At 39.8% G+C, this 27,190-nt stretch overlaps 1 protein-coding gene across 1 annotated transcript; it reads right to left on the bottom strand.

The window, feature by feature from the left end:
* Positions 1-4,357: 4,357 nt before the first annotated feature.
* Positions 4,358-26,205, bottom strand: LOC147438703 (polyketide synthase 3-like). The gene is made up of 4 exons (XM_086484182.1): positions 26,055-26,205; positions 25,016-25,118; positions 6,000-6,722; positions 4,358-4,653 (listed from the first exon to the last, which is right to left on the bottom strand). Exons 1-4 carry the CDS (start codon positions 26,188-26,190, stop codon positions 4,488-4,490), a joined length of 1,128 nt encoding a protein of 375 aa, XP_086340308.1. The 5' UTR covers positions 26,191-26,205; the 3' UTR covers positions 4,358-4,487.
* Between the last annotated feature and the right edge of the window lie 985 nt (positions 26,206-27,190).

Here is a 27,190-nt window from a genome sequence, read left to right as displayed (position 1 = left end):
TGTCATCTGTAAGGTCCCTCCCTAAACCCTAGAGCCATTCAGAAAATTTTCGGCCTAGAAAATAATTTAGAAAAAATAAGACCGACAAAGAAGTCCTGCGGACGAGACTTTACTCCATAATGAAAAGACAAGGATATTTCGAATAAGAAATTACGTCATCCCTATATTTTTCCAAAAAGATTAAGAGTATTTTTTTACTTTTTCGTCAAAAGCCGCGTGGGAATTGATTTAGATCGAGAACTAGGAGGAAAAGGGACTAACTTAATTGAAAGGTAAAGTTAAGAGATAAGAACTAATAAGAAAATTGGGGTCCAATAGCATTTGAGAAGAGAAATGGGGTCCAATAGGAATTAAGAAAAGAATTGGGGTCCAATAGCATTTGAGAAGAGAATTTGGGGTCCAATAAAAATTGAGAAGAGAAATTGGGGTCCAATAGGAATTGAGAAGAGAATTACATCCACCTTTTTCCTATATAAGCACCCCCTCTCTTTTGTTTTTTGAAACACATATATTGCTAAGCTACTTGCATACTTGCCATGTTCAAGACTATGCTTAAGTAAATCAAGGTTTCCGTTAAACCTTGCTCTTGCTCTCTCCCTTTTTTGAAGGCCAAACCCTTGAGGGTTTTGTGAAGAAGCTCCTCTCTCCTTCCTCTTCACCATAAATCCCTTTCCTTCCTCCTTGAGCCTCACATATCTTTAAGAAGGACTTCAACCCCACTTCCCTCTTGCTTAGAAGAAGTAATCTTCATTTCTAGTAAGATTATTAATCCTTGTGTTTTGATACTAGGAAGGTTTATGTGCATTTTTAGGTTTTAAGCTTTAATGAAAACCTTTCAATTAGGATTAAGTGATAAGAGTATCTACGCATCTTAAGCTTCAAAGGTAGATTTGCACCTGTAAGTTAAGCTTTAATGGTAACTTTGCACTTAGATGTAAGCTTTAGTGATTACCTTGTATTTTTAGGTTTTAAGCTTTAATGAAAACCTTGCAATTATGGTTAAGTGATAAGAGTATCTACGCATCACTAATTACGCTTCAAAGGTAGATTTGCACTTGTAAGCTAAGCTTTAATGATAACTTTGCACTTAGATTTAAGCTTTAGTGATTATTTTGTATTTTTAGGTTTTAAGCTTTAATGGAAACCTTGCAATTAGGGTTAAGTGATAAGAGTATCTACGCATTATAAAGTTAAGCTTCAAACGTAGATTTGCACTCGTAAGCTAAGCTTTAATGGTAACTTTGCACTTAGATGTAAGCTTTAGTGATTACCTTGCATTTTTAGGTTCTAAGCTTTAATGGAAACCTTGCAATTAGGGTCAAGTGATAAGAGTATCTACACATCATAAAGTTAAGCTTCAAAGGTAGATTTGCACTCGTAAGTTAACTTTGCACTTAGATGTAAGCTTTAGTGATTACCTTGCATTTTTAGGTTTTAAGCTTTAATGGAAATCTTGCAATTAGGGTCAAGTGATAAGAGTATCTATACATCATAAAGTTAAGCTTCAAAGGTAGATTTGCTCTCGTAAGCTAAGCTTTAATTGGTAACTTTGCACTTAGGTGTAAGCTTTAGTGACTACCTTACATTTTAGGTTTAAGCTTTAATGGAAAGCTCGAAAACTCATAAATTATAGGATGACCTTCTAACTTCCTAAAATGGAAAGCTGGGTACCATAAGAAAAGAGTAGTTGTTTAAGCTCGATAGAAGTAGTTCAATTTTTGGTATTGAAGAGTATTTCTAAAGTTCTCAATTTCAAGTTTGTTTGCAAATACGGGATGGGGGAGATAGGGGATAACTTCGCGAAATTGATCTCCGTGTTGTTTGAACCGAAAACTCTACAAGCTTCCATGGAGATGCCCCATGGATGACAAAGGATTACAAAAACCTGGGAATTGACAAAACGGGGATTGAACTTAAAAAGTTGGCTTTTTCGAAGAGACATTAACCATCAAACTGCCTATGGTAAAAACTCGCTTGTATTTTCTAAATAAACTTGGCTGGTAGATAATTAATGAAAGTAGGAATTAAGGTTGACAAATGAATGAACTTGAAAATTACCAACTAGGAGTTAAAAAGGAATCTCGAGAGGTGATAGGGATAGCCCATTGCAAAACATATATTTAACTAGGAGTTCTGAAGATTGTCTAAAAATGATTGGGAACCAAGATGGATCTTCTTGGGGTCAATTTGATTGAAATGCCGGCTCATTGAGAGGATTCTCTCGGGAAACTTGTCGGAGATTGGCCCTTTTCGGCTAGGACAGCGTAACCGGCAAGTTGTTATACTTAGGTCATTCATGCCCGAGGGATAAGGGATGAATGGGTTTGTTTTATTTTTGCCCGGCCGGGTGAAGTACCCACGGTATCTGATTGAAAATCGGCCATTATCTGGGTATGGCCTGATGTCAATGGTTGGATGAGAAGGTTATACTCAGGGAGGATGATGTGAATTTAATTAAGGAAATTTGTTCGACATGGCTGCTTAAAAAGGAACTGGAAAGGTTAGGAATATAGGGGCTATCCTGGTGATATACCTTTTGAAATAAAATGCTTAGGAAGGAATGATTAAATTACTTGATGAGCATTTTCCAAACATTTAATTCTGAAAAATATTGTGAAGGTGATGCCATTTTGATGGCTTGTAACCGATTATCTTGGCCTGAATGGAGAGGTAAGATAAATTGGTTGAAACTAAATGTGTTGCATGATTAGTTAGGAAACTAGTTACAAGCTAATTATAGCAGATAAAGGAAAGAAAATAAATTAAAAGTTTCTAAATAAAGATCTGGTGGGAACAACCAAATGAATTTCTATGAACGAGGGTATGCAACAGATTGCATGCTGCTTGTTGTTTGATGATGTCTGATAGACTACTATCTTCCCGATTTTGTAGTAGTTAAGTACTACTTCGGGAAGAGATTTTCATGAAATGGTTCGGTGGGTGGACGGATCCGGAGGGTCAGATGGTCGGATGTTGATTTAATTTTTTTATGTTAAACGCTAGGACTACGTGGGATAAAAATGGGTAACCGGAGATGAGCGAGACCAAGTAGGATTACAAGATCCCTCTTCTTAGGAGAAAGTGATAACTGTCGTGCCTACTTGTCAAAAAAAAAGGGTTATCGCCATGAACCAAGGGAGAACAAGAAAGCAAGAGCAGATCCTCAAGTTAAAGATCAAGAGAATCAAGACTAAGTAGCACGATTTTGAGTACGAAAAGTTGTCAAGGACAGATTGATTATGAGAAGCGGATAGAATCATTGAATGAAGGGATGTACCCCCTTGGGTTGGCATTTGAAATAGGCCGGAGTCCTGTCTGAATGTCGATCCCAAGTGGGAGGGATACCTGCAGATAGATCTACGCCACTCCCCTGGAACGGTCTGGAGGACTAAAGGAGGTGAGTAGGGTTGACTTTGGGTATGGCCCTCACATCATCGAATAAAAAATAAGGACACAAATCCACCTCAATAATGCAGTACATGGACCTCAAAAGGTTTGGTTGATCCTCTATATAGTGTTGATGTATCTTTTTTGTCTCTTTGTTTTATAAAGGTTGAGAAGCGCTTGTTAGGAGTAACATATAGATTTAAGTTGCAATTTTAATAGCTGCCCATGACATTGGTATAAGAGCTTCAACTATATAACCACTCACTAGGCACTAGGGGGACACACTCCTTTTAATTGGAAGATTGATATGTTGAGCATTTTGAGCAAAGAAAATGATAAAAGATATCTCTCCATTTAAGAGAGCAAGAAAAATCTCTATATGGAGGCTATTTTTGTATTGCCATATTCAACCAAGTCGTATGTTACTGCAAATAAAAGAGATTTTCACTACTCCAAAGAAAAAAGGAACAGAAACCCATGTATGTGCTTGCAATTCAATAGTGCCATGATAACTAAAGGCTCCCTAAACTCATTCTCTCTTAAAAGTGTTTTGATGACATCTCGTGGTTAATGTTTCAATAAAGTAGGGTGAAGAGAGGATGGATTGGTGGATAATAGACATGTTTCCGCTTTGTTCAATTCTTTGTGCGAGAAATATGATGAAGACCATTTTTAGTGTGCTTAATCATTTTCAAATGCATGAACAAGGAAGGAAAATCACAAATTTTTGTAAACCCTTTGATAAGATCATCTATATAAAGGTAGTTCTTTTTTTGGGTGAAGTATGCATATGTAGTCTGTTGGGGTTGTTTTAGATCTTTGTCAAAAATCTGTGAAACGAGGTAGCTAAATACTTTAAAATAAAAGATAAGAAGATTACCCTTTTTCATAAGCACATTTGACACACCATATTGTTAAAAAATGTAACACAATCTTTTTTAGACTATCAAGTCACCTTTCAAGCCCTTCACAAAGCCTCACTTGTTCATTGTAAATCATAGACATGAGTGTATAACTTTGGCAATTGTGTATATATCGTCTGTAACAAAATAGTTATAAAAATCAAACAAAGAGTAAACTAATATAGGATTGATTATAGCTCACAAGAGTCGAAGTAGGCAACCCTCCATAGAGATGCCGGGTCCAAAAGCAAGGGCAAAGCTCCATTGTACAGACCTTTTGCAGCGCATGTGCTCCTGGTGCAAGAGCTTCAATACAAAGAGAATTGTTGGTGCACCCATATTAGAATAGTTTTTCAATATTCTTCTGCAAAATAAGAGAGAATATGAATGGTTAGGATAACAATCAATTTTCTATTTTTAAAGTCGAATATTATGCTTTTGTTTCACTAATAAGCTAAATATTATGATAGCTTGTGTGATGCATCAAAAGGGGTTGAAGCAAGGTATGCATGCTACAAAATTGCTAGTTGCAAACTTCATCATTCTTTTGATAAGAGGAAAGAGTAATGCAAAGGTTAAATTCAAAATGCTCCGGTTGAGTATAAAAGATATTGCTAATATCTTCTTTGAGTTTTCATAGCGGCTTTCATATGTGGCAATCTTATTTTTCGATGCTTCGAGAATTGACTGCATGAGGATTTAAACAAACAAATAACCAAGAAATAGACCTTTGTTTTGATGAAGAGAATTTGTATCTAGGACTTTTGGCGTTCAACCAGAGTTACACGTGGTGATCAACGTCGTTTTATTGCAATAAGCTAGACTAAAGCTCAGAATTGATTGTTCCAATCATGCTCCTAATAGTGGATTGGCATAAAGCTTCAGTAAAGTAGGCCTTATGCAACAAGTCTTCATTGATAACGAAGAAAGCACAGAGGATATTGGAACAATATGTACAAGAAACTTGAAGAACTTACATTGATAGTCATGATAAGTGATAGATGAAAATGCTAGTTTGTGAGTAGCATTGAGTTTGATGATGCGTATGGGGACAATCGACTTGAGCAATAGCGTACCACTAAACATTAAACATGACACTTGAAGAAGAATCATATGTTTAAGCTCGTCATTGCTAGGCAATCTCAAAGCATGCTTCCACTTAACACACCTTTGAATTTAGGGAAAATGACCAAAATACCGTTGAAATTTGTGGAAAGCCCCAAAATACCCCTGAAATTTCAAAGATTCCCAAAATACCCTTGTGCCAATTTTGAAGGCATACTTTATTTATTTTGACCAGAGGGTGTCTTAGACCAAAAATTTCACCAATGAGCTTACAATAGAGGCATCCATCTATGTCTATAAATAGAGAGGACATTTCATTTCGAGAGCCCACAGTACCATCTAAAATCCGAGTTCTCTCATCCTCTGTTGAGAAAGAGCCAATCACCCTATGAAGATTGGAAAATTTCAAGGGCATTTTGGGAATTGATGGCAAAAAGAAGAGAGGTATTTTGGAAAAAAAAATTGCAAAATTTGAGGGGTATTTTAGGAACTTACACAAATTTCGGGCGTATTTTGGTAAATTCCCCTTGATTTTGTTTATGAATATAGAGCAACTACAACTGAAGCAGAGCTAGAACATTTCCACAAAAGAAAGAAGACAGGCAAAAACCCAAAAAACCCTAATAATAGGGAATCGGGATTTACCTGGAAAGCTCCAACTGTTGGGGCTGAAGGTGGCATCCCTTCTCTACAGCATCCACGATGGCTCGTCCCCCAGGGTGCACAACCCAATTCACAGAATCGTAATTAAGCTGGGCACTTTTTAGCAGAGTATTTGCAAACTGATCCACATGCTCTTCAATGAGGCGGGGGACATCCTTGGAAAGTGCAGCGAGGAGCCCTGTTTGCCGAACACGCGCAATGATGCCGGCTTCAGAGGCGGAGCCATCAATGTAGGAGGATGCAGAGGAGTGCACTTCGAAGAGAGCCTGATGTACAAGATGCGACGGCAAAGGGGGGGCAATGATGGCGGCGGCAGCGCCGTCGCCAAAGATAGAAGCGACGACAATGTTGTTGGCAGAGCTGGATGCAGGGTCGGGGGACTGCGCTTGGCAGGAATTGATCTCCACCCAGATAACCAACACGCGAGGGGCTAGGCTTGCTTTGCTGCCGCCGCCACTGTAGGCAATCTCTGCTGCCGTGCGGATGCCCATCACACCAGCATGGCATCCATTGAAGGCCACCCAGAAGTGCTTGGTGGCGCGGCGCAGGCCGAGCTTCTTGATGAGCCGTAAGTCCAGTCCCGGACTCAACGCCCCGCTGGTGGAGTAGACCAGAATGTGGGTTATCTCTTCCGCTTGCCCCCCCCATTCCGCCATTGCCTCCCGCGCGGCTCTTTCTGCTAGCCCCACTGCCTCCTCTTCATACCTGCATGTCTTTTAAAACTCAATCCAACCATACACAATTCCTTTTCATGATTTTTTTTTTCAAACAGGAAATTTTTTAAAAATTATGCTAACTTTTACACAACTTTTCTTAGAGTCTAGGTGGGATTTTCCCTTTTCCTCTTCCTCTTGACCGGCATTTTTTTTGAAAGCGGCACGATTGAAACTGTGAGAGAGAGAGAGAGAGAGAGAGAGAGAGAGATCAGAGAATTCTTAATGTCATAACATTTATTGGATGAGTCTTGACCTAAAGACCTATTACTCCAGAGGGAGGGAAATGCGGTGACTAATATACCACATTGGATTTCTAGAACATGCTAAGATACTCAAAAGGCTTATGTGATGCCGTTTGTTCAACAAATAAACTGGGCTCTCCTACTGGCTGAATGATCTATGCACTATGGCACAATAGAGACAAAGCTACTCTTGTGTATACCGTTTTGACTTAAAACTAAAGAATTCGACGTCCTAGATGGTCACTTGATGGCACACCCTTCCTTCAGTGGCTCAAAGGATGCACAAGTGGTTATGAACACAAAATTGGACCTTGCATTAAAAAAAAAAAAGCATTCACTTGGATACAGAAGAAGAACCCACCCGAGATCAAACCTATATTCAAGGAGGGAGTGTTTAAGATTAGTAGGCTAAGCTAATCGTGTGTAGCGTGAGCTCAACTATCACCTGCTTAACACTAGATTGGAAACCTAATTAGACTTAAAAATGTCCTTTTAGGGTTTCAAAAAAAAACTCAATCCTCCTACTATACTTGTCAATGTTTTAGAGTCCTTGCTTGAACTTGAAGCTAATACACCACTTTTTATTGTAAAAATAGTAACATTTATTGTCTATTTGGCCATTGTGCATACAATAATTTTCTAAACTACCAATGTGTAATTTCCATAAATCTCACTAGTTTCTTGATCAAAATCTATGATTATTCAAGTTCCACCTGTTCTTTTAAGACATAGAGTTAGGTTTTTTAAAATCACGTTTTCTTTATTGTGCTGACCTATCATAGAGTTAGGTTTTCTTTAAGACATAGAGTTAGGTTTTCTTTATTGTGCTGACCTATCATTGATGTTTCTTTGACTATGGTTGGTTATCTATGTCACTAATGCTACATCTTCTTGATACAGTTTGGTCCTTTACATTCATATAGATACAGAAAAATCATTAAAGGGATAAAAAATTGCATGCATAAGACACCTTCAAACAACTTACCATTCTTGTTGAAGTGAGATTATAAGTATTGAAGAGAATATACTTCTAACTCAAACTAAGCCTGGGTCTTGTAAAAAGGAAAAACCCTCCCCCGCGTTGTGCTGTTAGCTAAATGGCGCCCCAAAACTCCAGGAACAAGAATTACACACTATGAAATCCATGTGCATACTCAAACATGCCTTTGTATTGTATGTATACAAAAATTGGCCAAAGTATAATTTTTTTCATTAAATTAGCATGGATAAAAATTTCATAAGGTCAAATACAAATATTATTTATTGTTTTAAGCATAAAAATGTTGAGAACTACGAAGGCTACTTATTTAGAACTCTAAAGCTCACCAAGATAGGCTATATGCTGGATTATATTGCCAATTTTATGAAAGATGGCAAAAAATAGCACACATATTTTTTTGGGTACAATTTAGGTTGAAAAATGCTCAGTGTAAACATAAGTTTAGGATGGAAGCCACATCTCGAAATATTTCTAAATTTTTTAGGCGCATAAGCCAACTTTGTGAATTTAAATCACTTCAAAACTTAGTTCGCATATCCTATAATAATTCGAGGAAGTTGATCAATTACGAGGATGTAAAAGTATCATGTTCTCACTCTAATGTTAAGATAAAGCCACTTTTGGGTGCAAAATGAAGATCCTTTGTAGTTGTCCAAGGAGTGCCTGTATATAAAAGGCCTTGCGAGAAAAAAATGTAAATGGATAAAGAAGAGGTGGAAGATTGTGTTCTTCAAGAATGATCTACTGTTGGGAGGAAAGATTGTGAAGAACCAAGCTCTTTTAATCTACACACAACTTGTCCGCTTCTACTACTCTCAGACAAGTCTAGAGGTCTAGGAACCTACGATTCTTTTGAAACAACTTCTCGATAACTAGCTTCACAAAGCAAGGAAGTGATCGTATCCATCGGGGAAAAAAGAAGAAATTTTGAGGAGTAGAAACAAGCAGTCAAAGCCATTACAGTTTCAATAACAACTAGACCACTTCACAAAATGGAACTTCTTACATCAGTCTGGGGCTGTGCACTAGAGAATAGTACTCCGCATCCTGAATCCTCCACGAGATTCCTCTTTGTAAAGAGAGGTCAGGGCAAAGAAGGGTAAGAGATGGGGAAGTCGTAAGCAATGATCCATAGCCTTGACATATCCAAACCATCCTCCAATTGGAGAAAACACAAGAAAAACAAAGTAAAATGGCACCAGATCAGCTCACACTCGGGCGTCCACTCCGCCGAACTTTGAGAGGATCCTCTAACACTCGAGAATAGTGCTTTGCATCCTCAATCCTACTGGGTGCTTTAGCTATGGAGGCATGGTGGTGCAGGCGTGCTACAACAGAGAGCGAGAAAGAAAGAGAGAGAGAGAGAGAGAGAGAGAGAGAGAGAGAGAGAGAGAGAGAGAGAGAGAGAGCACTCGGTACAGCTTGCTAGAGAAAAAACACGCTACTACAATCTTTAATTAATTTCTTTACATAAATATATCTTTTGTGAAATGCTATCAACCATTCTTTGACTCATGCAAAATCCACTAAGCCCCTGCATGTGTGAAGAGGTGTTCCCACAGGCTAGACATCACTGCAAAGGGCTTGGATACCCAACAACCCCCCCTCAAGCCCAAACCACTGACAATGGACTCGAGACAGACAGACCATGGCAAAGTTCATTCACCTGAAACCATGAGTAGAAGACCCCTCCTTGACAATAACATAGGTGTGTGTGTACTTCCTCAAACAACTACCAGTGTGAGACATACCAGAACTCGACCAAACAACAAAGGGTGGTCCTACCATTTTATTTTATGGCAGTTTCTATAATCCATACAATCATTAAAAAATAAGTGACATAATGGAAACATAAAGACAGACTCAAAACAAACTACAAGACATCACTTTCTAGGAAAAGCATTGGTGTTGCATCGTCTTCATCACCTTCAACCATATTGATCTGTCACTTGTTCTTCTTAAAGCATTTGTCCGGAGGATGATTAGTCTTTCCACAATGGATGCAAGGATTTTTGTTGAAACAATCCTTGGTTTGATGATTGTTGCGTCCATATATAGCACAAGGTCTAGTGCTGGTAGTAGACCTGGTAGAATTGGTAGTTGAAGTGCAACCACACGCTACATATGCAGTTGGTACGAAAGAGCTAATTCGTGGTACTCGCTTCTCTTCTTCCTGCAATGAGTTAACAATACCATCCAAAGAAGGCAGGCTGAAACAATCCTTGGTTTGATGATTGCTGCGTCTACATATAGCACAAGGTCTAGTGCTGATAGTAGACCTGGTAGAATTGGCAGTTGAAGTGCAACCACGGGCTACATATGCAGTTGGTACGAAAGAGCTGATTCGTGGTACTCGCTTCTCTTCTTCCTGCAATGAGTTAACAATACCATCCAAAGAAGGTAGAGGATCCTTCTCCTTCAAAATAGTGACAATTTGACGAAATTCTGCAGGGAGACTCTTCATAAAAACGGCTATAAGGTCTTCACCTGGCACAGGGGCTTCAACATAAACTAGCTGTGTTTTGATGCTCTTCAGTCTATTAGCTAAAGCTACAATATTTTCATCTTCATGCATGCGAAAAGAATATAATTTCATTTTTAAACTCATTTTGGAATACTTAGCTTTGGCACCAAAAAGCTTCTCTAATTCTATCCAGGCAGCACTTGAAGAATCAACATCGTCTAAATAATGAATAAAGTCGTCTTCTAAGGAAGTTAGAATGATACCAAAAGCTTGTTCGTCTTTCCTCTATTGCTCATCAGATAATGCCCTTGTTACTGCAGCGGATGTGCCAGATTCGTCGGCTGCGAGAGGCTTGACCACGTTCCATAGGTTCTTCTGCATCAAATAGCCTTTAACTTTGATCTGCCAAGTGTGGAAACCGGTCCCGTTGTATTTGTCGACTTTTGACGCCATGTTGAGGTCTTCAAAGTAAAAGAAGGCGAAAGGTTTCAATCAACTTTCGAAGTTCCGAAGCAAAGGTGTCGAAGCTTTAGAATATGACTAATACCACTTTATGTCAATTTACTGTTTTGAGCTCGTTGCCAGCATGATTGAATACTGAGCACACCATAAATGAACACCGAGCACATAATGCAAGAAGTGTAGCATGAAAGATTTTGCAAGGGTTTTGCGAGGGTGGGAATCCCCGTTTGCTGGAAAATCAAAATAGGGTTGGCCACCACCTTTAATACTCTATGTGAACATAAAATTAAAAAAAAGTCGAATTCTTTGTGTAGAGTGCAGGCAGGAGATGACGGGCAAGCTTGATGTGCTCGTAGCGGGCTGAGGATGCACCAATCGAAAGCGCCCAAGTGTCAAAAAATACTCAGAAGTCCAGGGCGATTAGCCTGATGCTGCCTTTGTGTGTTTTGCAGCAGGTCGACATGCTTCTCTTTCCCTTCACAGGCGGCCTGTCCCACGCGTTGCTTGTCGAGCACCGAGGTTGAGCCAAAGCTCTGATACCATGTGTTGGGTGCTTTAGCTATGGAGGCATGGTGGTGCAGGCGCGCTACACCAGAGAGCGAGAAAGAAAGAGAGAGAGAGAGAGAGAGAGAGAGAGAGAGAGAGAGAGAGAGAGAGAGAGAGAGAGAGAGAGAGAGAGAGAGAGAGAGAGAGAGAGAGAGAGAGAGAGAGAGCACTCCGTACAGCTTGCTAGAGAAAAAACACGCTACTACAATCTTTAATTAAGTTCTTTACATATATATATCTTTTGTAAAATGCTATCAACCATTCTTTGACTCATGCAAACTCCACTAAGCCCCTGCATGTGTGAAGAGGTGTTCCCACAGGCTAGACATCACTGCAAAGGACTTGGATACCCAACAAATCCTCCACGAGGTTCCCCTCTATAAAGAGAGGTTTTGGTAAATAAGAGTAAAAGATGAGGAAGTTGTAAGCATATTATTTTGGGTGGATAGTCTATATTTATTTTGAGCATTCAAGAAATCTATAAGTAAATACTTAGAGGAAAATGCTCACTCTTGTAGGGGGGAGATCCTCTCCTCTCTCCTCTCTCTCACCGTGCCAGTGCAACATTCCGCTCTTGGAGGTGCATCTGCATGTGATTTTGTGATGTCTCTTACTATCCCTCTCTCTCTAATCAGTCTTGTTGTTGATTATGTGCTCGTGCGACTCGCCAGGTATGTTAATTGATTGATTTTATTGATTGTAGGATGCAATTTGTGTATTTTTGTAGGCCCTCTACATTATCCGTCTGTTGCAGTGGTATCAAAGCTTGAGTATTACACCCATCAAAGTTGTGGAAATATTCATGAACAAGACCTGAGCTAAGTTGCTTCTTTCTTCTTGCTTTGCTTTGTTTATTTCTTAGTCATGCAATTACATCAGAATGAGACATGCATCTTTTTTTAGTCTTTTGTGAAATCTTTGGTAAAGGAAAATAATATAGTAACATAATGTAGAAAGCTTTGATATTATTAAGACGTATAATCAAATTATGACGGATTAGAGAATTCAAAGCTTTGATGTAGATCTTGATGTAATAGCATAAAGCAATTTTTCCTCTCTCTAATCAAAGATAGGCTCCCTAAGTGCTTGTCCTAATCATTGTATCACTCTGTCCCAGCACTTGTCACTATTATCTTCAAGAAGGAGAAATTCAATCATGATCTTTAGATCCTGGTTTATACCCTAGAAGTTGATATCCCGCTATGCACACAGCTACATGCCTATGATTGAACGTATCCCATATCCCCTATTAGTTTCAGGAAGGATGCACTTACTTATGTTGTCATTGGAGATGAAAGCCATACAAAGGATGAAGCCGTGATATTTACTTTTCTCGTGGAATATTTTATATAATGGTTTGCATGCATGTTATATTCTCATCACACCATAATACCATGGTGTTATCCATGGTGGCCCATTTTATTTTTTCAAGTAGGATGAAAATCTAGATAGCTTGTCACCTAAGCTTTGGACTCTAAGAGCTCCGATCTCATTGACAATATTGTTGTAATAGATAAAACTTTGAAGCGAATGATAATATATATACCATCTTGCTTATGTATTTTGGTTTTTAATCATATTGGGATCATACATCAATCCTCTTCAGGTTCTTGACTCTTATTAGGCATCATTAACGGAAACACTATTCTCTTTATATTTTATCCTTGGCAAAAATATTCCTAAATCCGCTAAGCAAGAATGGCATCGAGATGTAGACACTTGGATATCTAAATTATACATATTTTAGGCCAAGTTCATTAGTGGCATAGAAGCCTTGAGTGAGACTTCAAAATTAGCATATATCACGAATGGAAAATAATTTAAAAAACTCCTTCACATAGCCTGTGTAGTGATCCCCCCTTGGGATAAAACAAGCCAAGATGTAAAGTGCCACTAAGGTAGCAGAAAATCCTCTTGACAGCCTGCCAATGCTTAGACCCTGGGCTATGCATAAATCTGCTGACCTGTGAGACTGCAAACTGAATATGCGGCCTCGTGTTGCATACATAAATGAGGCATCCAACAACAGTTTGGTTAAGAGTGACATTTGTAGGATCACCAACATCATGAAGACTCAATTTTAAACTTGTTTCCATGGGAGTGGCAATAGGTTTGCAATCCTCAATTCCAAACTTACATAGCAATGTCCCTATGTAACTTTTTTGACAAAAGGCAATACCACCATCACATTGCTTAAACTAAATACCCAAGTAATGAATGCAATAGCCCCAAATCTTTCATCTTGAAAGTAGCATTCAAATTAGCCTTAAATTCAAAAATAGGTATGTTATTTGGTCCAGTGATCAACAAATCATCTACATAAAGAACCACAAAGAGAAGTACACCCTCTTTCCATACAATGTGCTTTCTGTTGGACAGTTACGAAAGCCTTGTTTGACCAAATGAGTGTCATCTTTCTCATACCAAGCACGAGGAGATTTATTCAACCCATACAAAGCCTTCTTACATCTGCACACTTTGTCCTCTTGTCCTTTCTTGACAAAACTGCGAGGCTGCGTTCCATAAACTTCCTCAAATATGTCACCATTCAAGAAAGCGGACGTAATAATGTCTGATTGATGTACATCCCAACCAAAATGAGTTGCCAATGCACATAGAAAACACACAGTAGTCATATGAAAAGTGGGAGAAAAAGTCTCTTCATAATGTATGCCTTTTTGCTGTGCATAACCCTTTGCAACAAGTCAGGCCTTATGACGATCGATCTCACCATCCGGCTTGCGTTTCAACTTGTAAACCCACTTTGTACAAATGGCCTTTTTTGCCAGGAGGCAAATCACATAAAGTCCATGTGTCATTCTCTATAAGTCCATCATAATCTATAAGTGCATCATATTCTAATTGCATAGCAACCATCCAATTTCCTGAATTCTGTGCTTCATCAAAAGACAGAGGTTCCAAAACATCATGTAAGCTAGACACAGGCAAAGCATAACAATCTGATGCATAAGATGCATGGCGAGAGCCTGAACGAGTACGACAAGACAAAGGTGCATCTAATTTACTGTCACGCAATGTATGCACCAGCCATTTTGGCATACCTCTAGCCTGCTCATTTTCGGCCCTTTCCTCATCAAGTACATCATGTGCATCTGCATCAGTAATAGGCTGATCTGTAACTTTTTCAAAACCCCCATAGGTTGTACATTTGCCACATTGGAATCTACATTCAAACCTCCACCACTGAAAAGAGGCAACAAAGTGTCATAAATGTCCCGTGAGCTTACAAAATTGTCTCTAGTACATGACAGCAAGGGCTGAACAGAATCTTCCACAAACACTACATCCCGTGAAACCAAAATACTCTTTATTTGAGAATGATACAACCTGTAACCTTTGATTCTAGCACTATAACCAACAAATATACATTTGACAGCCTTATCATCCAATTTTCAGAGTGTGTTTGTGGCACCAAAGCATATGCCAAACAGCCAAAAACACTCATGTGCTCAATAGAAGGCTTTCTATCATGCCATGCTTCATATGGAGTAATAGACTGCAAAGCTTTTGTAGGACACCTGTTAAGTACATAAGTGGCACACATGATGTCCTCAAGCCAAAAAGATTGTGGCAAAGCTTGACTTTTGACCATACATCGTGCCATTTCCGTAAGTGACCTGTTTTTCCTCTCAAGAACACCATTTTGCTGAGGTGTATAAGGCATTGTACATTGGTGTTTTATCCCATGGCTAGCCAGACATACATTAAATTCATGAGACATATACTCCCCCCCTCGAGCGGAACAAAGGGTGTCCGTAGTACATTTTGATACATTTTCAGCCATAGTCAGAAATTGTATGAAGCACATAAAAACTTTGGACTTTTTTTTAAGCGGAAATACCCATGCATGCCTGGAGTAATCATCAATGACAGTCACGAAGTAAAGGTAATTGCCAAGGACGGAGTTTACATGGGCCCACAAACATCACTATGCACAAGATGCAACCTGCATGTGCCCCTAACTGAACCATCCTTTGAAAACTCCGAACGCTGCATCTTACCCAAAATACAGACTTCACAAACATGTTTGACAGGTGCTTCAAGAGGCGGCAAAAAAGAAACCATATCAGATTTTTGCAAACGTAGCAAATTGGCAAAATTCAGATACCCAAAACGTGCATGGCACAGTTTTGCATCTGAAACAGCCCTTGAATGTGTAATCACATTTGCAAAATTTTATCCACACTTGTCATACAAAGTGAGCTTATACAGCCCACGTCACAAAAAGCCAAATGCAACAATTTCATCCCCAAAACTGAGATCATGAACTGTACGTCTGTCATCCACGAATTTGACTACAAGTCCAAGTCTAGCAAGTGCAAATACAGAGAAAAGATTCTTTTTGATCCTAGGTATATAAAGTGCATCAACAAGTGTGAAAGAACTGCCATTTGCAGCAGTAAGCACAATCTTTCCAACTCCCTGAACCGGATAAGAGGCATTGTTGGCACAAGTGACTGAATTCCCATGAGGGACAGACTCGAGAGAGGTGAAAAATTCATGATGTGAGGTAATGTGCTTTGTGGCATCACTGTCAAAATACCACACAGGTGAATCTGGAGCAACTGACATGCATGCATCATGGACAACAGAATTGTAAGTGGACTTTGTACTAAAAGCCCATTTTGCATCAACATCAGCATCACAATATCCTTTCACATAAGACTCAACAATGGCTACATTTGTAGTGGAACCAGCATTTGTAGTGGAACCACCCTCTTTCTTTGTAGCCTCTTTGGCCTTCAACTTAGGACACTGCTTGATCAAGTGATCATCAGCTTTACAATAATGGCAACGCATCTTCTTTTTGCCCTTATCACCACAATTTCCAGAAAAATTGCTGCCAGCAGAAGCATTAAGAACAGAAGTTTTTCCACTCGCAATAGAACCATAAGAAGTGGCTGCATTGCTATTAACACACTTTCTTTGAGAAGCAATAAAGCGTGTTCAACTGCACGCTGCCTAGTCCTGTTTTTTTGGAAAGTGACTCTTGCAACAGTAATGTGCATAATGCATGAAACTTGACACCTTCAAGATATCCTTGGGTCATAAGTCTCCAAGTACTAGCAAAACTCTGGTATGAATCTGGTAAGGCATCAAGAACAGTCTACACAAGGGAACTGTCTGAAATGACTTCACCTGCAAAAATAAGTTTCTCATTGATATCCTTGACACCAGGAAGGAAAGTGTCCATATCATCTTCCTCATGCATAATCTTTGATTCCAGCTCTTTACGCAGCAAAGCAATTTTAGCCTCATTGTGGCTTGCATAAAGACCTGCTAGAATATCCCAAGCCTGTTTTGCAGATTTTGCTAAACGAATGTGAGGAGTAATGGTGTGCTTTATAGACAACTCAATCAATGCATGAGCTTGCACATCCTTTACATCCCAACAAGCTTGTTCTACCGTAGGCAAAACAACTTTAATAGAAGAAATCCTTGCAGCAAGACCTGCAACATCCTCAATATCGCCTACATCCTCAGTACCAGGACGTACATCAATGCCCTACACAATATTTTAGATGCCCTTTGACACAAGAACATGTTGCATCATGTAAGCCCACATAGGGTAATTGTCACCATCCAATCTTTCCTCAGCAGCAAACATCTTGGACACATTTGTGTTGTTGTTGGCAATGGAAAATACATGCACTTGATGTGAGTGACTGCCCAAAATGAGGAGAAACTGAGTGAGACTAGCACGTGCTATATAGCACAACCCACAGTAGACTGTAAGGGACCTGTTATGCAAAAAACGGCACTGACAAAAATTTTGCACTAAATGACAAAATTGCATGTGCAGACATGCCTGTAGTGGAAACGGAGGCCGAAATGAGCACGACTCAGAAATCTGAGCAGACTGAGCTCTACAAGATATCCCAATTTTTTTGTCAACCTATGAATGCTCGCCAAAGCTCACTGAAATCAGATAAAGTGAGGAGGCATGTGTTGGACCTACTGCTGACGATTAAGCCCGGGAGGATGCAGCCTGCTCTGATACCAATTGTTGATATTAGGGTTGCAGTGAAACACACACAGCTTCGAGAAGATGAAGGAAGCTCAAGGCACACAATAGAGAGTATGTTACTTAGTGTGAAATGGAAAGATAGATAGCCCTAGAGTGATGGGCGTATATACAATGCACAAGGGAAAAAATCTCCTATAGAGGGAAAAAATGCCCCGATGGTCCTAGTGTGTTCACACACATCACTACCACATGTATATATATGGTAACATCTTTTCCTTTAGTTTTGCTTCACCTCCACATCTTCTTTCAGCTCTTGCAGCAGCTGCTTCAACCAATTCAGTAAAATTCAGTGCATTTGCTAATGGAGGTCTCCTTGCTACCGAACTTCTAAATTCCTTTCTGAGGCCCTTACAAAATTATTCTCCCAACTGCTCCATGGAAGGCTGGGGTGCTGCTTTGAGACTATTATTCAAAGCTCTGAACTTTTGCACATAATCTTTGACCAACAAGTCTTCTTGGTTTAATTTTCTCATCTTCTTGAAAATATTTTCAGATGTTTTATCTCCCTTGAACCTTAATAAAGATCTTTGTTTCTAATTTTTATTGTCATCAAAGGTGGCCATGCCATCTACAAGAACCAATCCATGGATTTGACCTTCAGACAACGTTGTCGCAAAATGTTCCTTCTTCATTGCATCTGGATGTAATTCCTCATAACCACTTGTAGACCACCTTGTTTGAAACTGACCAACGTGGTTGTTAGTATATTGGGACATTTTCCCGTTGAACTTTGCCATGCCCACTTTGGGATTTGGTGCAGCCATTGGAGGTATCGAAAGTGCTCTAAGTGCTCTTACCCGGAGTGGATTGAAAGGTAAGGTAGGTGCCCCTATTGGTACTAACCGCAACTGTCTTCATTCCCTTAAGACTATCTGAGCTAGCAGTACATTAACCAAATGTCCTTAAAGAGGGTATGCTATGGGATAAGTAGGTAATTACTATAGCTAATAGGTGGACAAAGCTATGGACTATGCAAAAGGAAATCACGATTATGGAAATTTCACTATTTAGACACTGTTTATGAGCTATGGTCATTATTATGTCCGGGTGGACAACATGTATTCATTTTGAGCATTCAAGAAATCTATAAATAAATATGAGGAAATTCTCACTCTTGCAAGGGGGGATATTGCACCTAGCATCTGTGTTATTCTTCTCTCCTCTCTTGTTGTGCCGGTGTAGCACTTTGATGGAGGTGCACTTGTGTGTGCTTTTGTGTTGTCTCTTATTGTCCGTCTCTCTCAAATCAGTCTCATTGTGGATAATGTGCTCATGCAACTCACTAGGTATGTTGATGGATTGATTTTATTGCTTGTAGGACACTCTTCGTGTATTTTTGCAGGCCCTCTGCATTGTTCGTATGTTGAATATCATGATACTTCTCTCTCAATCAAGTCCAAAACATCACCAGATCAGTCCACACTTGCGCATCCAAGACCGTTAAGACCTAGATACCATGTTAGAATAGGCAAAAAAAGATGCAATGAAGACAAAGTAAGGCTTTTGATCTAGCGAACACCTCAAGTCCAATCTAGCTCAACTTCGAGAGATTCCTCTAGCACTCGAGAATAGTGCTCTGTATCTTGAATTCTCCACAAGGTTTCCCTCTATAAAGAGAGGTCAAAGTAAACAAGGGTAAAACACGAGGAAGTTGTAAGTTAGGATCCCTAGGCTTCATGTATCCAAATCAATCCCAAATTGGAGAGAAGAACTATAAGCTTTTTCTCTCTGAATCAATTTCACAACGGCACTAGATCAGCCAACACTCGAGCATCCAAGATTGTCAAAACATAAAGGGTTGTGATACCATCTCTGAATAGGCAATGAAAGATCCGTATGAAGACAAATAAAGTTTTTCATCTTGCAAACACCTCGACTCTAATTTGACTCCACTTTGAGAGGATCCTCTAGCACTCGAGAAGAGTCTTAGTTGCATCCTTCCCCTCTTTAAAGAGAGTTCAAGGTAAACAAGAGTAAAAGATTGAGAAGTCGTAAGCAAGGGTCCATAGCCTCCACATACCCAAATCAGTCCCCCATTGGAGAAAATACCAAAAAATGGACAACAAGATTTTTCTCTTCCAATCAAGTCCAAAATGGCACCAAAAATTAGCCCACACTTGGACATCCAAGTTTGCCTTGATATGTTAGAATAGGGGCAATGAAAGATGCACTGAAGACAAAGTAAGGCTTTTGATCCGGCAAACAAGGTCTCAAATCTAGTCTAGCTAAACCTTGAGAGGATCCTTTAGCACTTGAGAACAGTTCTCTGCATCCTGAATCCTCCATGAGGATCCCCTCTCTAAAGAGAGGTCAGGATAAACAACGGAAAAAGATGAAGAAGTTGTAAGCAAGGGTCCATAGCCTCCACGTACCCGAATCCACCTGAAAAATATAGGAAAAAAATATATTTTCTCTCTCAATGAAGTCCAAAATGGCACCAGATCATCCTACACTCGAGCGTGTAAGGCTGTTGAAATACAAAGGGTTGTAATAGGCAATCGATCTGGTAAAAACCTTGACTGTGATCTAGCTAACCTTTGAGAGTATCCTCTAGTACTCTAGAACAATGCTTGCACTCTTGAATCCTCCATGAGTTTTTTCCTGTGTAAAGAGACGTTTGGATAAACAAGGATAAAAGACAGGAAAATCATAAACGAGGGTCCACAACCTCTACATATCCAAATCAGCCCCAGATTGAAAAACATGCACAAAAAAAGAACAACAAGCTTCTTCTCTCTCAATCAAGTCCAAAATGGCATCAAATTAGCCTACACTTCGGCGTCCAAGAATGTGGCCCGTCAAGACTTGGATTCCATGTGAGAATAGGCAATGGAAGATGCAATGAAGACAAAGAAAGGCTTCCAATCCAATGAACACCTTGAGTCCAATATGGCTCAACTTTGAGAGGATCCTCTAGCACTTGAGAGCATTGCTCCGTGCATCTTGAATCCTCCACAAAGTTCCTCTCTATAAAGAGAGGTCAGGGTAAATAAGGGTAAAAGAGGGGGAAGTTGTAAGCGAGGGTCAATAGCCACAACATTCCTAAATTAGTCCCAAATTGGAGAAAATGTCAGAAAAAGAACAACAAGCTTCTTCTTTTGTATCAATTCCAAAATGGCACTAGATCAACCAACACTCAAGCATCCAAGACTATCAAAACACCAAGGGGCTAGGAAGTTGTAAGTTAGTATCCACAACCTCCACATACCCAAATCACTTCCACATTCAAGAAAATGCCAAAGAAAAAATAACAAGAAGATTCTCCTCTCTGAATCAAGTCCAAAACGGCACTAGATCAACCAAACTTGAGCGTCCCAGATTGTTTAGACACCAAGGGTTGTGATACCATGTCAAAATAAGCAATGGAATATGCAATGAATACAAACAAAGTCTTTTGATCTAACAAACACCGCGACTTTAATTTGGATCAACTTCAAGAGGATCCTCTAGCTCTTGAGAACAATGCTCCTAAATCATCCATGAGGTTCCCCTCTATAAAAAGAGGTCGGGGTAAACAAGGGTAAAAGACAGAAAGCTGTTGAGGATCCATAGAATCCACATCCCCAAATCAGTCCCCCATAAATTGGAGATAATGCAAGGCATAAAAAACAACAAGCTTTCCTCTCTCAATAAAAATTTAATTCTAAAATGGCACTAAATCAGCCTACACTTGAGCGTCCAAGGCTCTCAAAACCACAGCAAGGTTTTTCTCTCTCAACCAGGTCCAAAATGGCACTAGGTCAACCGACACTCGAGCGTCCAACACCTCAAGATACCAAGGGCTATGATCGCTTTGCTACAAGGGTAAAAGATGGGGAAGTTGTAAGCAAGGGTATATAGCCTCCACAATCCAAATCATCTCCGAATGTTGGAAAAAAGAGCAACAAGCTTGTTCTCTCTCAATATCCTCTCAATCAAATCCAAAACAACACCAAATCAACCCACACTCAAGTGTCCAAGACCGCAGGACTTGGACATCATGTCAGAAGAGGGCAACAAAAGATGCAATGAAGACAAAGAAAGGCTGCCAATCTGGTGAACACCTCAACTTTGATCCAGCTCAACTTCAAAAGCCTTCTCTAGCACTCGAGAAGAGTGCTCTGCATCATGAATCCTCCACAAGGTTTCTCTGTATAAGGAGAGGTCAAGTTAAACAAGGATAAAAGACGGGGAAGTTGTAGCGAGGGTCCATAGCTTCTACATGCCTAAATCAACTCCAAGTTGGAGAAAATGCTAGAAAAAGAAACATAAGTTCTTCTATCAAAGTGAATTCCAAAACAACACTAGATCGGCCAACATTTGAGTGTCCAAGGCTGTCGAGAAACACCAAGGGCTATGATACTATGTTAGAATAGGCAACCGAAGATGCAATGAAGACAATCAAAGAAAGGCTTTTGATATGGCAAACACCTCAACTACAATTTGGCTGAACTATGAGAGAATCCTCTATCACTCGAGAATAGTGCTCCACATCCTGAATCTCCGTGAGGTTTTCCATTTAAAAAAAGAGGTCAAGGTAAATAAGGGTAAAAGACGGAAAGCCTGAATCAGCCCTACATTGGAGAAAATGCAAAAAAAAGAACGATAAACTTCTCTTCTCTCAGTCAAGTCCAAAATGGCACCACACACTTGGGCATCCAAGGTTTTTGAGACACCAAGGGGTGTGATACCATGTTAGAATAGGCAGCGGTAGATGCAATGAAGACAAAAAAAGTCTTTCAATCTAGTGACCATCTCGGCTTTGATTTGGCTTAGCTTTGAGAGTATCCGCTAGCACTCAAGAATAGTTCTGTGCATCTTGAATCCTCACATAGTTCCCCTCTGTAAAGAGAGGTTGGGGCAAACAAAGGTAAGAGATGGGGAAGTTGTAAGCGAGAGTTCACAGCCTCCACATACTCAAATCAACCGCAAATTGAAGAAAATGCCAAAAAAGGTAGCAAGCTTTCTCCCTCCTAATCAAGTCCAAAATGACACCAGATCAGCCTACACTCAAACGTTGGGGTAAGCAAAGGTAAGAGACATGGAAGTGGTAAGCAATGGTCTATAGCCTCCACATATTCAAATCACCTTGAATTGAAGAAAATGAAAAAAGAAAATCAAGCTTCTTATCTCTCAAACCAAGTTCAAAATGGCACCAAATTAGTCCACATGTGAGCATCCAAGGTTGTCAATATACCAAGTGTTATTGATACTATGTCAAAATATACAGTGGAAGATGGAGTGAAGACAAAGAAATCCTTTCAATTCAGTGAACACCTAGACTCTAATTTGGCTTAGCTTTGAGAGGATCCTCTAGAACTCAAGAAGAGCGCTCCATATCTTGAATGCTCCACAAGGTTTCCCTTTAATAAAGAGAGATCGGGTTAAACAAGGGTAAAAGATGAGGAAGTCATAAGCAAGGGTCCATAGCCTCCACATACCCAAATGAGCCACACGTGGACTTTGATCTACCTCAACTACGAGAGGATCCTCTAGCTTTTGAGAATAGTAATCCACATCCTGAATCCTCAACAAGGTTGCCCTATATAAAGAGAGGTTGGAGTAAACAATGGTAAAAGATGAGGAAGTCATAAGAGAGCTTCCATAGTCTCCACATGCCCAAATGATTCTGGAATGGGAGAACACTGACCTCTCTCTTTAAAGAGATGTAAAGAGACGTCGAATGAAACAAGGCATAAAGAGTCGAGGTCAAAGTAAACAAGGGTAAAAGACAAGGAAGTTGTAAGCAAGCATCCACAATTTCCACTTATCCAAATGAATCAAAATGGGAGAACTTTGGAAAAAAAATAGCAAGCTTCTCCTCTCTCAATCAAGTACAAAACAACACTAGATCGGCCTACACTCGAGTATCCAAAGTTATTGAGACACCAAGGGCTCCAAAACCATGTTAAAATAGGCAGTAAAAGGTACAATGAAGATATGGAAAGGCTTCAAATCCAGTGAGCACGCTAATTCTAATATGGCTTAGCTTCATGAAGGAAACTGTGAAGAACATAGACCAATGAGGTAGACAAAGATGGCACATCTCTGATTGAAAGGCTTCAAATCCAGTGAGCACGCTAATTCTAATATGGCTTAGCTTCATGAAGGCAGCTGTGAAGAACACAGACCAATGAGGTAAACAAAGATGGCACATCTCTGATTGAGATAGAGAGCGTGTGAGATCTAGAAAAGGAAATCCATTTTAGTTCAAAGATGCATATACAAGTGCCATAGAGAGATCCGACATAGATGATACATGCACTTGATGGAATGTATTGACACTGCACAACTTGGAACAACTAAGAAAACATGGGGAGCATCAAGATGAAGACCCTCTTGGTAAAGGACTGAACAAGAGGAAGAAGTTTAGCATTGTAAGTAGCCCAAATAATGAAGTTGTTTCATCCCTTTCTGACTCATATGACCAAGTCAACTATGCCACAAGTTAGTAGAAGGTAGCTCGAAAAAATAGAGAGAATACTCTTTCACTAATGAGACATACAAAGAATACAATGAGACAGACTTTTGGCCTTATAAGATAACCAAGTTCCCTTTGGATAATCACCCTAAGAAAACATGCCCTGAGGAAAGCTAAGCAATTATTTAATTCTTTAATTATGATTTTTTCACAAATTTTACTCAAGGGAAGCTCAGAACCTAGCTAGTGATACATTCCCTCACTCTCTCTCTCTTTTGCTATTGTCATCGTGTTCCCATCCCCCCAAAGGGTCTCATGCCAACCTCATATCTCTATAAGCATATGTGCTCCTTTGCATGAAATACTTGAGTCATGACTATACATGTGTCGATTGAGTGTACTTGACTTTGCGGTCATGTAATGTATTGCTATATTTCTTAAGTTTTTATCTTTCTAAAAAGATGGAAAACTCCTTAGAAGTGTTAGGTTGGCAAGCTAAAATGCTAGCTAGCAATGCACTCCCTCTCTCATTTGTCTCGCTTTCTCATTGTTGCTCTCGCTCCTTTTCTCGCTTACATCGCGACTTGCCATGCTTGTCACACCCCCACCATCTAGAGGACATGTCACACACTCGTATAGCAGCTAGTATGTGTATAAGGTCCTTAGTCTGGAAGCAACTACTTGTGTGATGTGTAGCATATTGCCACATGTTTCATAATTTTATGAAATTTGCAAGCTTTAAGCACATCTCTATTACGCTTATCTTTTATATTAATCCAAATTATCATCAATAAACTATTGAATTTACAAAAGGGACACATGTTGTAGGTTTTCAATTGTGAAGATGACAATTAAAACAACCTTTTGTCTCATGTTTTTTAAAAAGTCCTTTTGAAAATGAAAAAAGGGGTTTATTTTTCAAGAATGAAAACTTCAGCATTGGTCTACTCTAGTCGATGATCTAATTGCAGAAACATTTAGAATTATCTTTGGCCACATAATGGCATGCGAGATTGCTTTCTAGGCAACATGTTCATATTGGATGGACACAAGAATGTCAAACTACAATATGTATAGGATCTAAACTTTTAGTAGTTTCTTGAGATGATCATCTCTTACCAGTCAAGTCTAGTGTTGAGCCAAGGCATGGCATCTGGTGCTTCTGCTGCATACCTTTCGAAGGGTATTGCCAAATACTTGCAATTGATTCTTGCATTACTACCTACATAAACATAAAGGCAAAGCAAAAACTTAGATGATGTCATTGAGTACCCATTGAGTTGCAACAATAGCCACTCGATGAAGAGTGGAGCAAACGAGTAGCTCTTGAGGTCCAAGAGGCATCTCAAGTGATAACTGTAGTTCTCGAACTAGGGATGGATTCAACTATATCATTTTTCAACTACATGAACATGATAAGAACCCCTAGTTGATTAGAGCATTATAAGCAACACAAAAAAAATATTAAACCACTCACTTGATGAAGACCAAGTGCATATCCCAAGAAGATTTAGAAATTTTATCATGTAGGAAAGCAAAGTCTTTTTCAGTGTTTTTCATACAATGCATAACATCACGAGCTTCTGCTCAAGAGGCACCGCATACCTAGCTAGGTACGATGGGGGGCATGCAGGGGGACCCCCTCCCCCCACAACCCAACCGGGCCGGCGGTCCCCTGCCCCCAATCGTACCTAGCTAGGTATACGGTGCCTCCCTAAGAGAAGGTCATGATGTTGAGGTAAGTCACAATGTGAGAGTTTATCCAAAACTTGTTGTGTACGTCGTTGAGCAACGAGCTTGGGTTTTTGCACATGTGTGCATAAATATATATCAAGGCTGGGCCTTCCACACACCAACTTGATATCCCGTGAGGTATCGTATTCTGAAGCTAAAAAGGAGGCTTTCATAAGAAGATCGCTCTACAGCAAGCGTGGCTGCTATAGCTTTGTGTGGTTTAGAAGTGTGGGAACCTTCTTAATCTTAGGTGATTAGCTTTTCAGTGATCAGATTCAAGGCCACTTGATAAAGGGGGAGATATATGCCCCAATGGGCCAGTGTGGTCTCAAGGTGTTCTTCATATCAATGAAAGAAAGCCCACTAAAAGCCTTTGCAAATGCCAATGAGTAAATGAGAGATGAGAGAAGACTGGATTACTCACATATGCGCTCTGCAAACTGGATTTCCGCCTCAGATAACTGTAGGTTTTCTCCGTAGTTGCGAGCATAGGTGTCCATGGCTACCTCTCTCTCTGGCGTTGCTGTCCCGATTGCCAATATGAGCGCCATGCAATCCATTGTGTGTGTGTGTGTGTGTGTGAGAGAGAGAGAGAGAGAGAGAGAGAGAGCGAGCGAGCGAGCTGCTGTTCTCCTTTGAGGACGTGGGTTGGCGTAATTTTGTGAACCCACTTACAAATGATGACGGCTGAACAGCAGAGCTCTCTCTCTTTCTCTCTCTCTCGTTTCAACAAATCCTCACCAAACCCCTCGTAGTCAGCGACGGTGAAAAACGCGGCATATACCTCGCAGGTGTGATCCTTTATCTCCTCCTCTTGCTTGCCACGTGAAAATTTTCAATTCCCCAGTTGACCAGCTTTCAACTTCTTCTAGGACGTCATATATGTACGTCTCATTTTATGAGAAGGTCTGCAAAAGGCTAATTAATTCAAGCAGTTTTGTGTGTGTGTGTGTGTGTGTGTGTGTGTGTGTGTGTGTGTGTGAGAGAGAGAGAGAGAGAGAGAGAGAGTGTGTGTCACTATTGAGAGCCTCAAGGACACAAACAGCACAAGCCCATGTGTACTATCTTGCAAATGTTGGTTAAGGGCATCCACATGCTTCTAGTTGATCTAACTAGACCTCATCACAGTCTCAATGTTCTCCGTCCTTTGGTAGAAATGCAATTTCACCCAAGCATCGTTGCTACTTTCCACGTTCTAGGTGCTACTTGGTGATCCAACAAGTAGCATAGCACCTCCATGCTTCCAAACAGTATTGATCATCGCCACGAGTTCTTTCAACAAAAACCATCTTTTTCGAGCCCAATTGCCTTCAATATTAGCTTGCATGCTAACTTGCTTTAGCACCTTGTTCCTCCAATATTAGCTTGCTTCAACCCTTGCAAATTCCCATAATTGAACTTAGAGAGGGTGCAAGAGGTGTTGTTTTTGGTGTCAAAATGGAAGAGCGTAGCAACTTGCTATAGGTGACTCTCTCTATATATCATAATTCAAAAATCAATGGGTTTGTACCTCTCTTCCTCAATGATTCTTTTTCTCTATGGGGTCCTCAATTTTCAAAA

Source organism: Adiantum capillus-veneris, chromosome 16, assembly GCF_014529385.1.
Source record: "Adiantum capillus-veneris isolate H3 chromosome 16, ASM1452938v2, whole genome shotgun sequence".
NCBI classification, from domain to species: domain Eukaryota; kingdom Viridiplantae; phylum Streptophyta; class Polypodiopsida; order Polypodiales; family Pteridaceae; genus Adiantum; species Adiantum capillus-veneris.
Note: the sequence above shows the minus strand (reverse complement) of the source record. Positions and strands in the feature narration are given on the sequence as shown.

Coding starts and splice junctions, on each gene's coding strand:
- LOC147438703 (XM_086484182.1), bottom strand. CDS start 26,190: ATGGATTGCATGGCGCTCATATTGGCAATCGGGACAGCAACGCCAGAG. Junction 25,119..26,054: donor CCAGTTTGCAGAGCGCATAT/GTGAGTAATCCA, acceptor ATGTTTATGTAG/GTAGTAATGCAAGAATCAAT. Junction 6,723..25,015: donor CTCAACACTAGACTTGACTG/GTAAGAGATGAT, acceptor AAAGACATGCAG/GTATGAAGAGGAGGCAGTGG.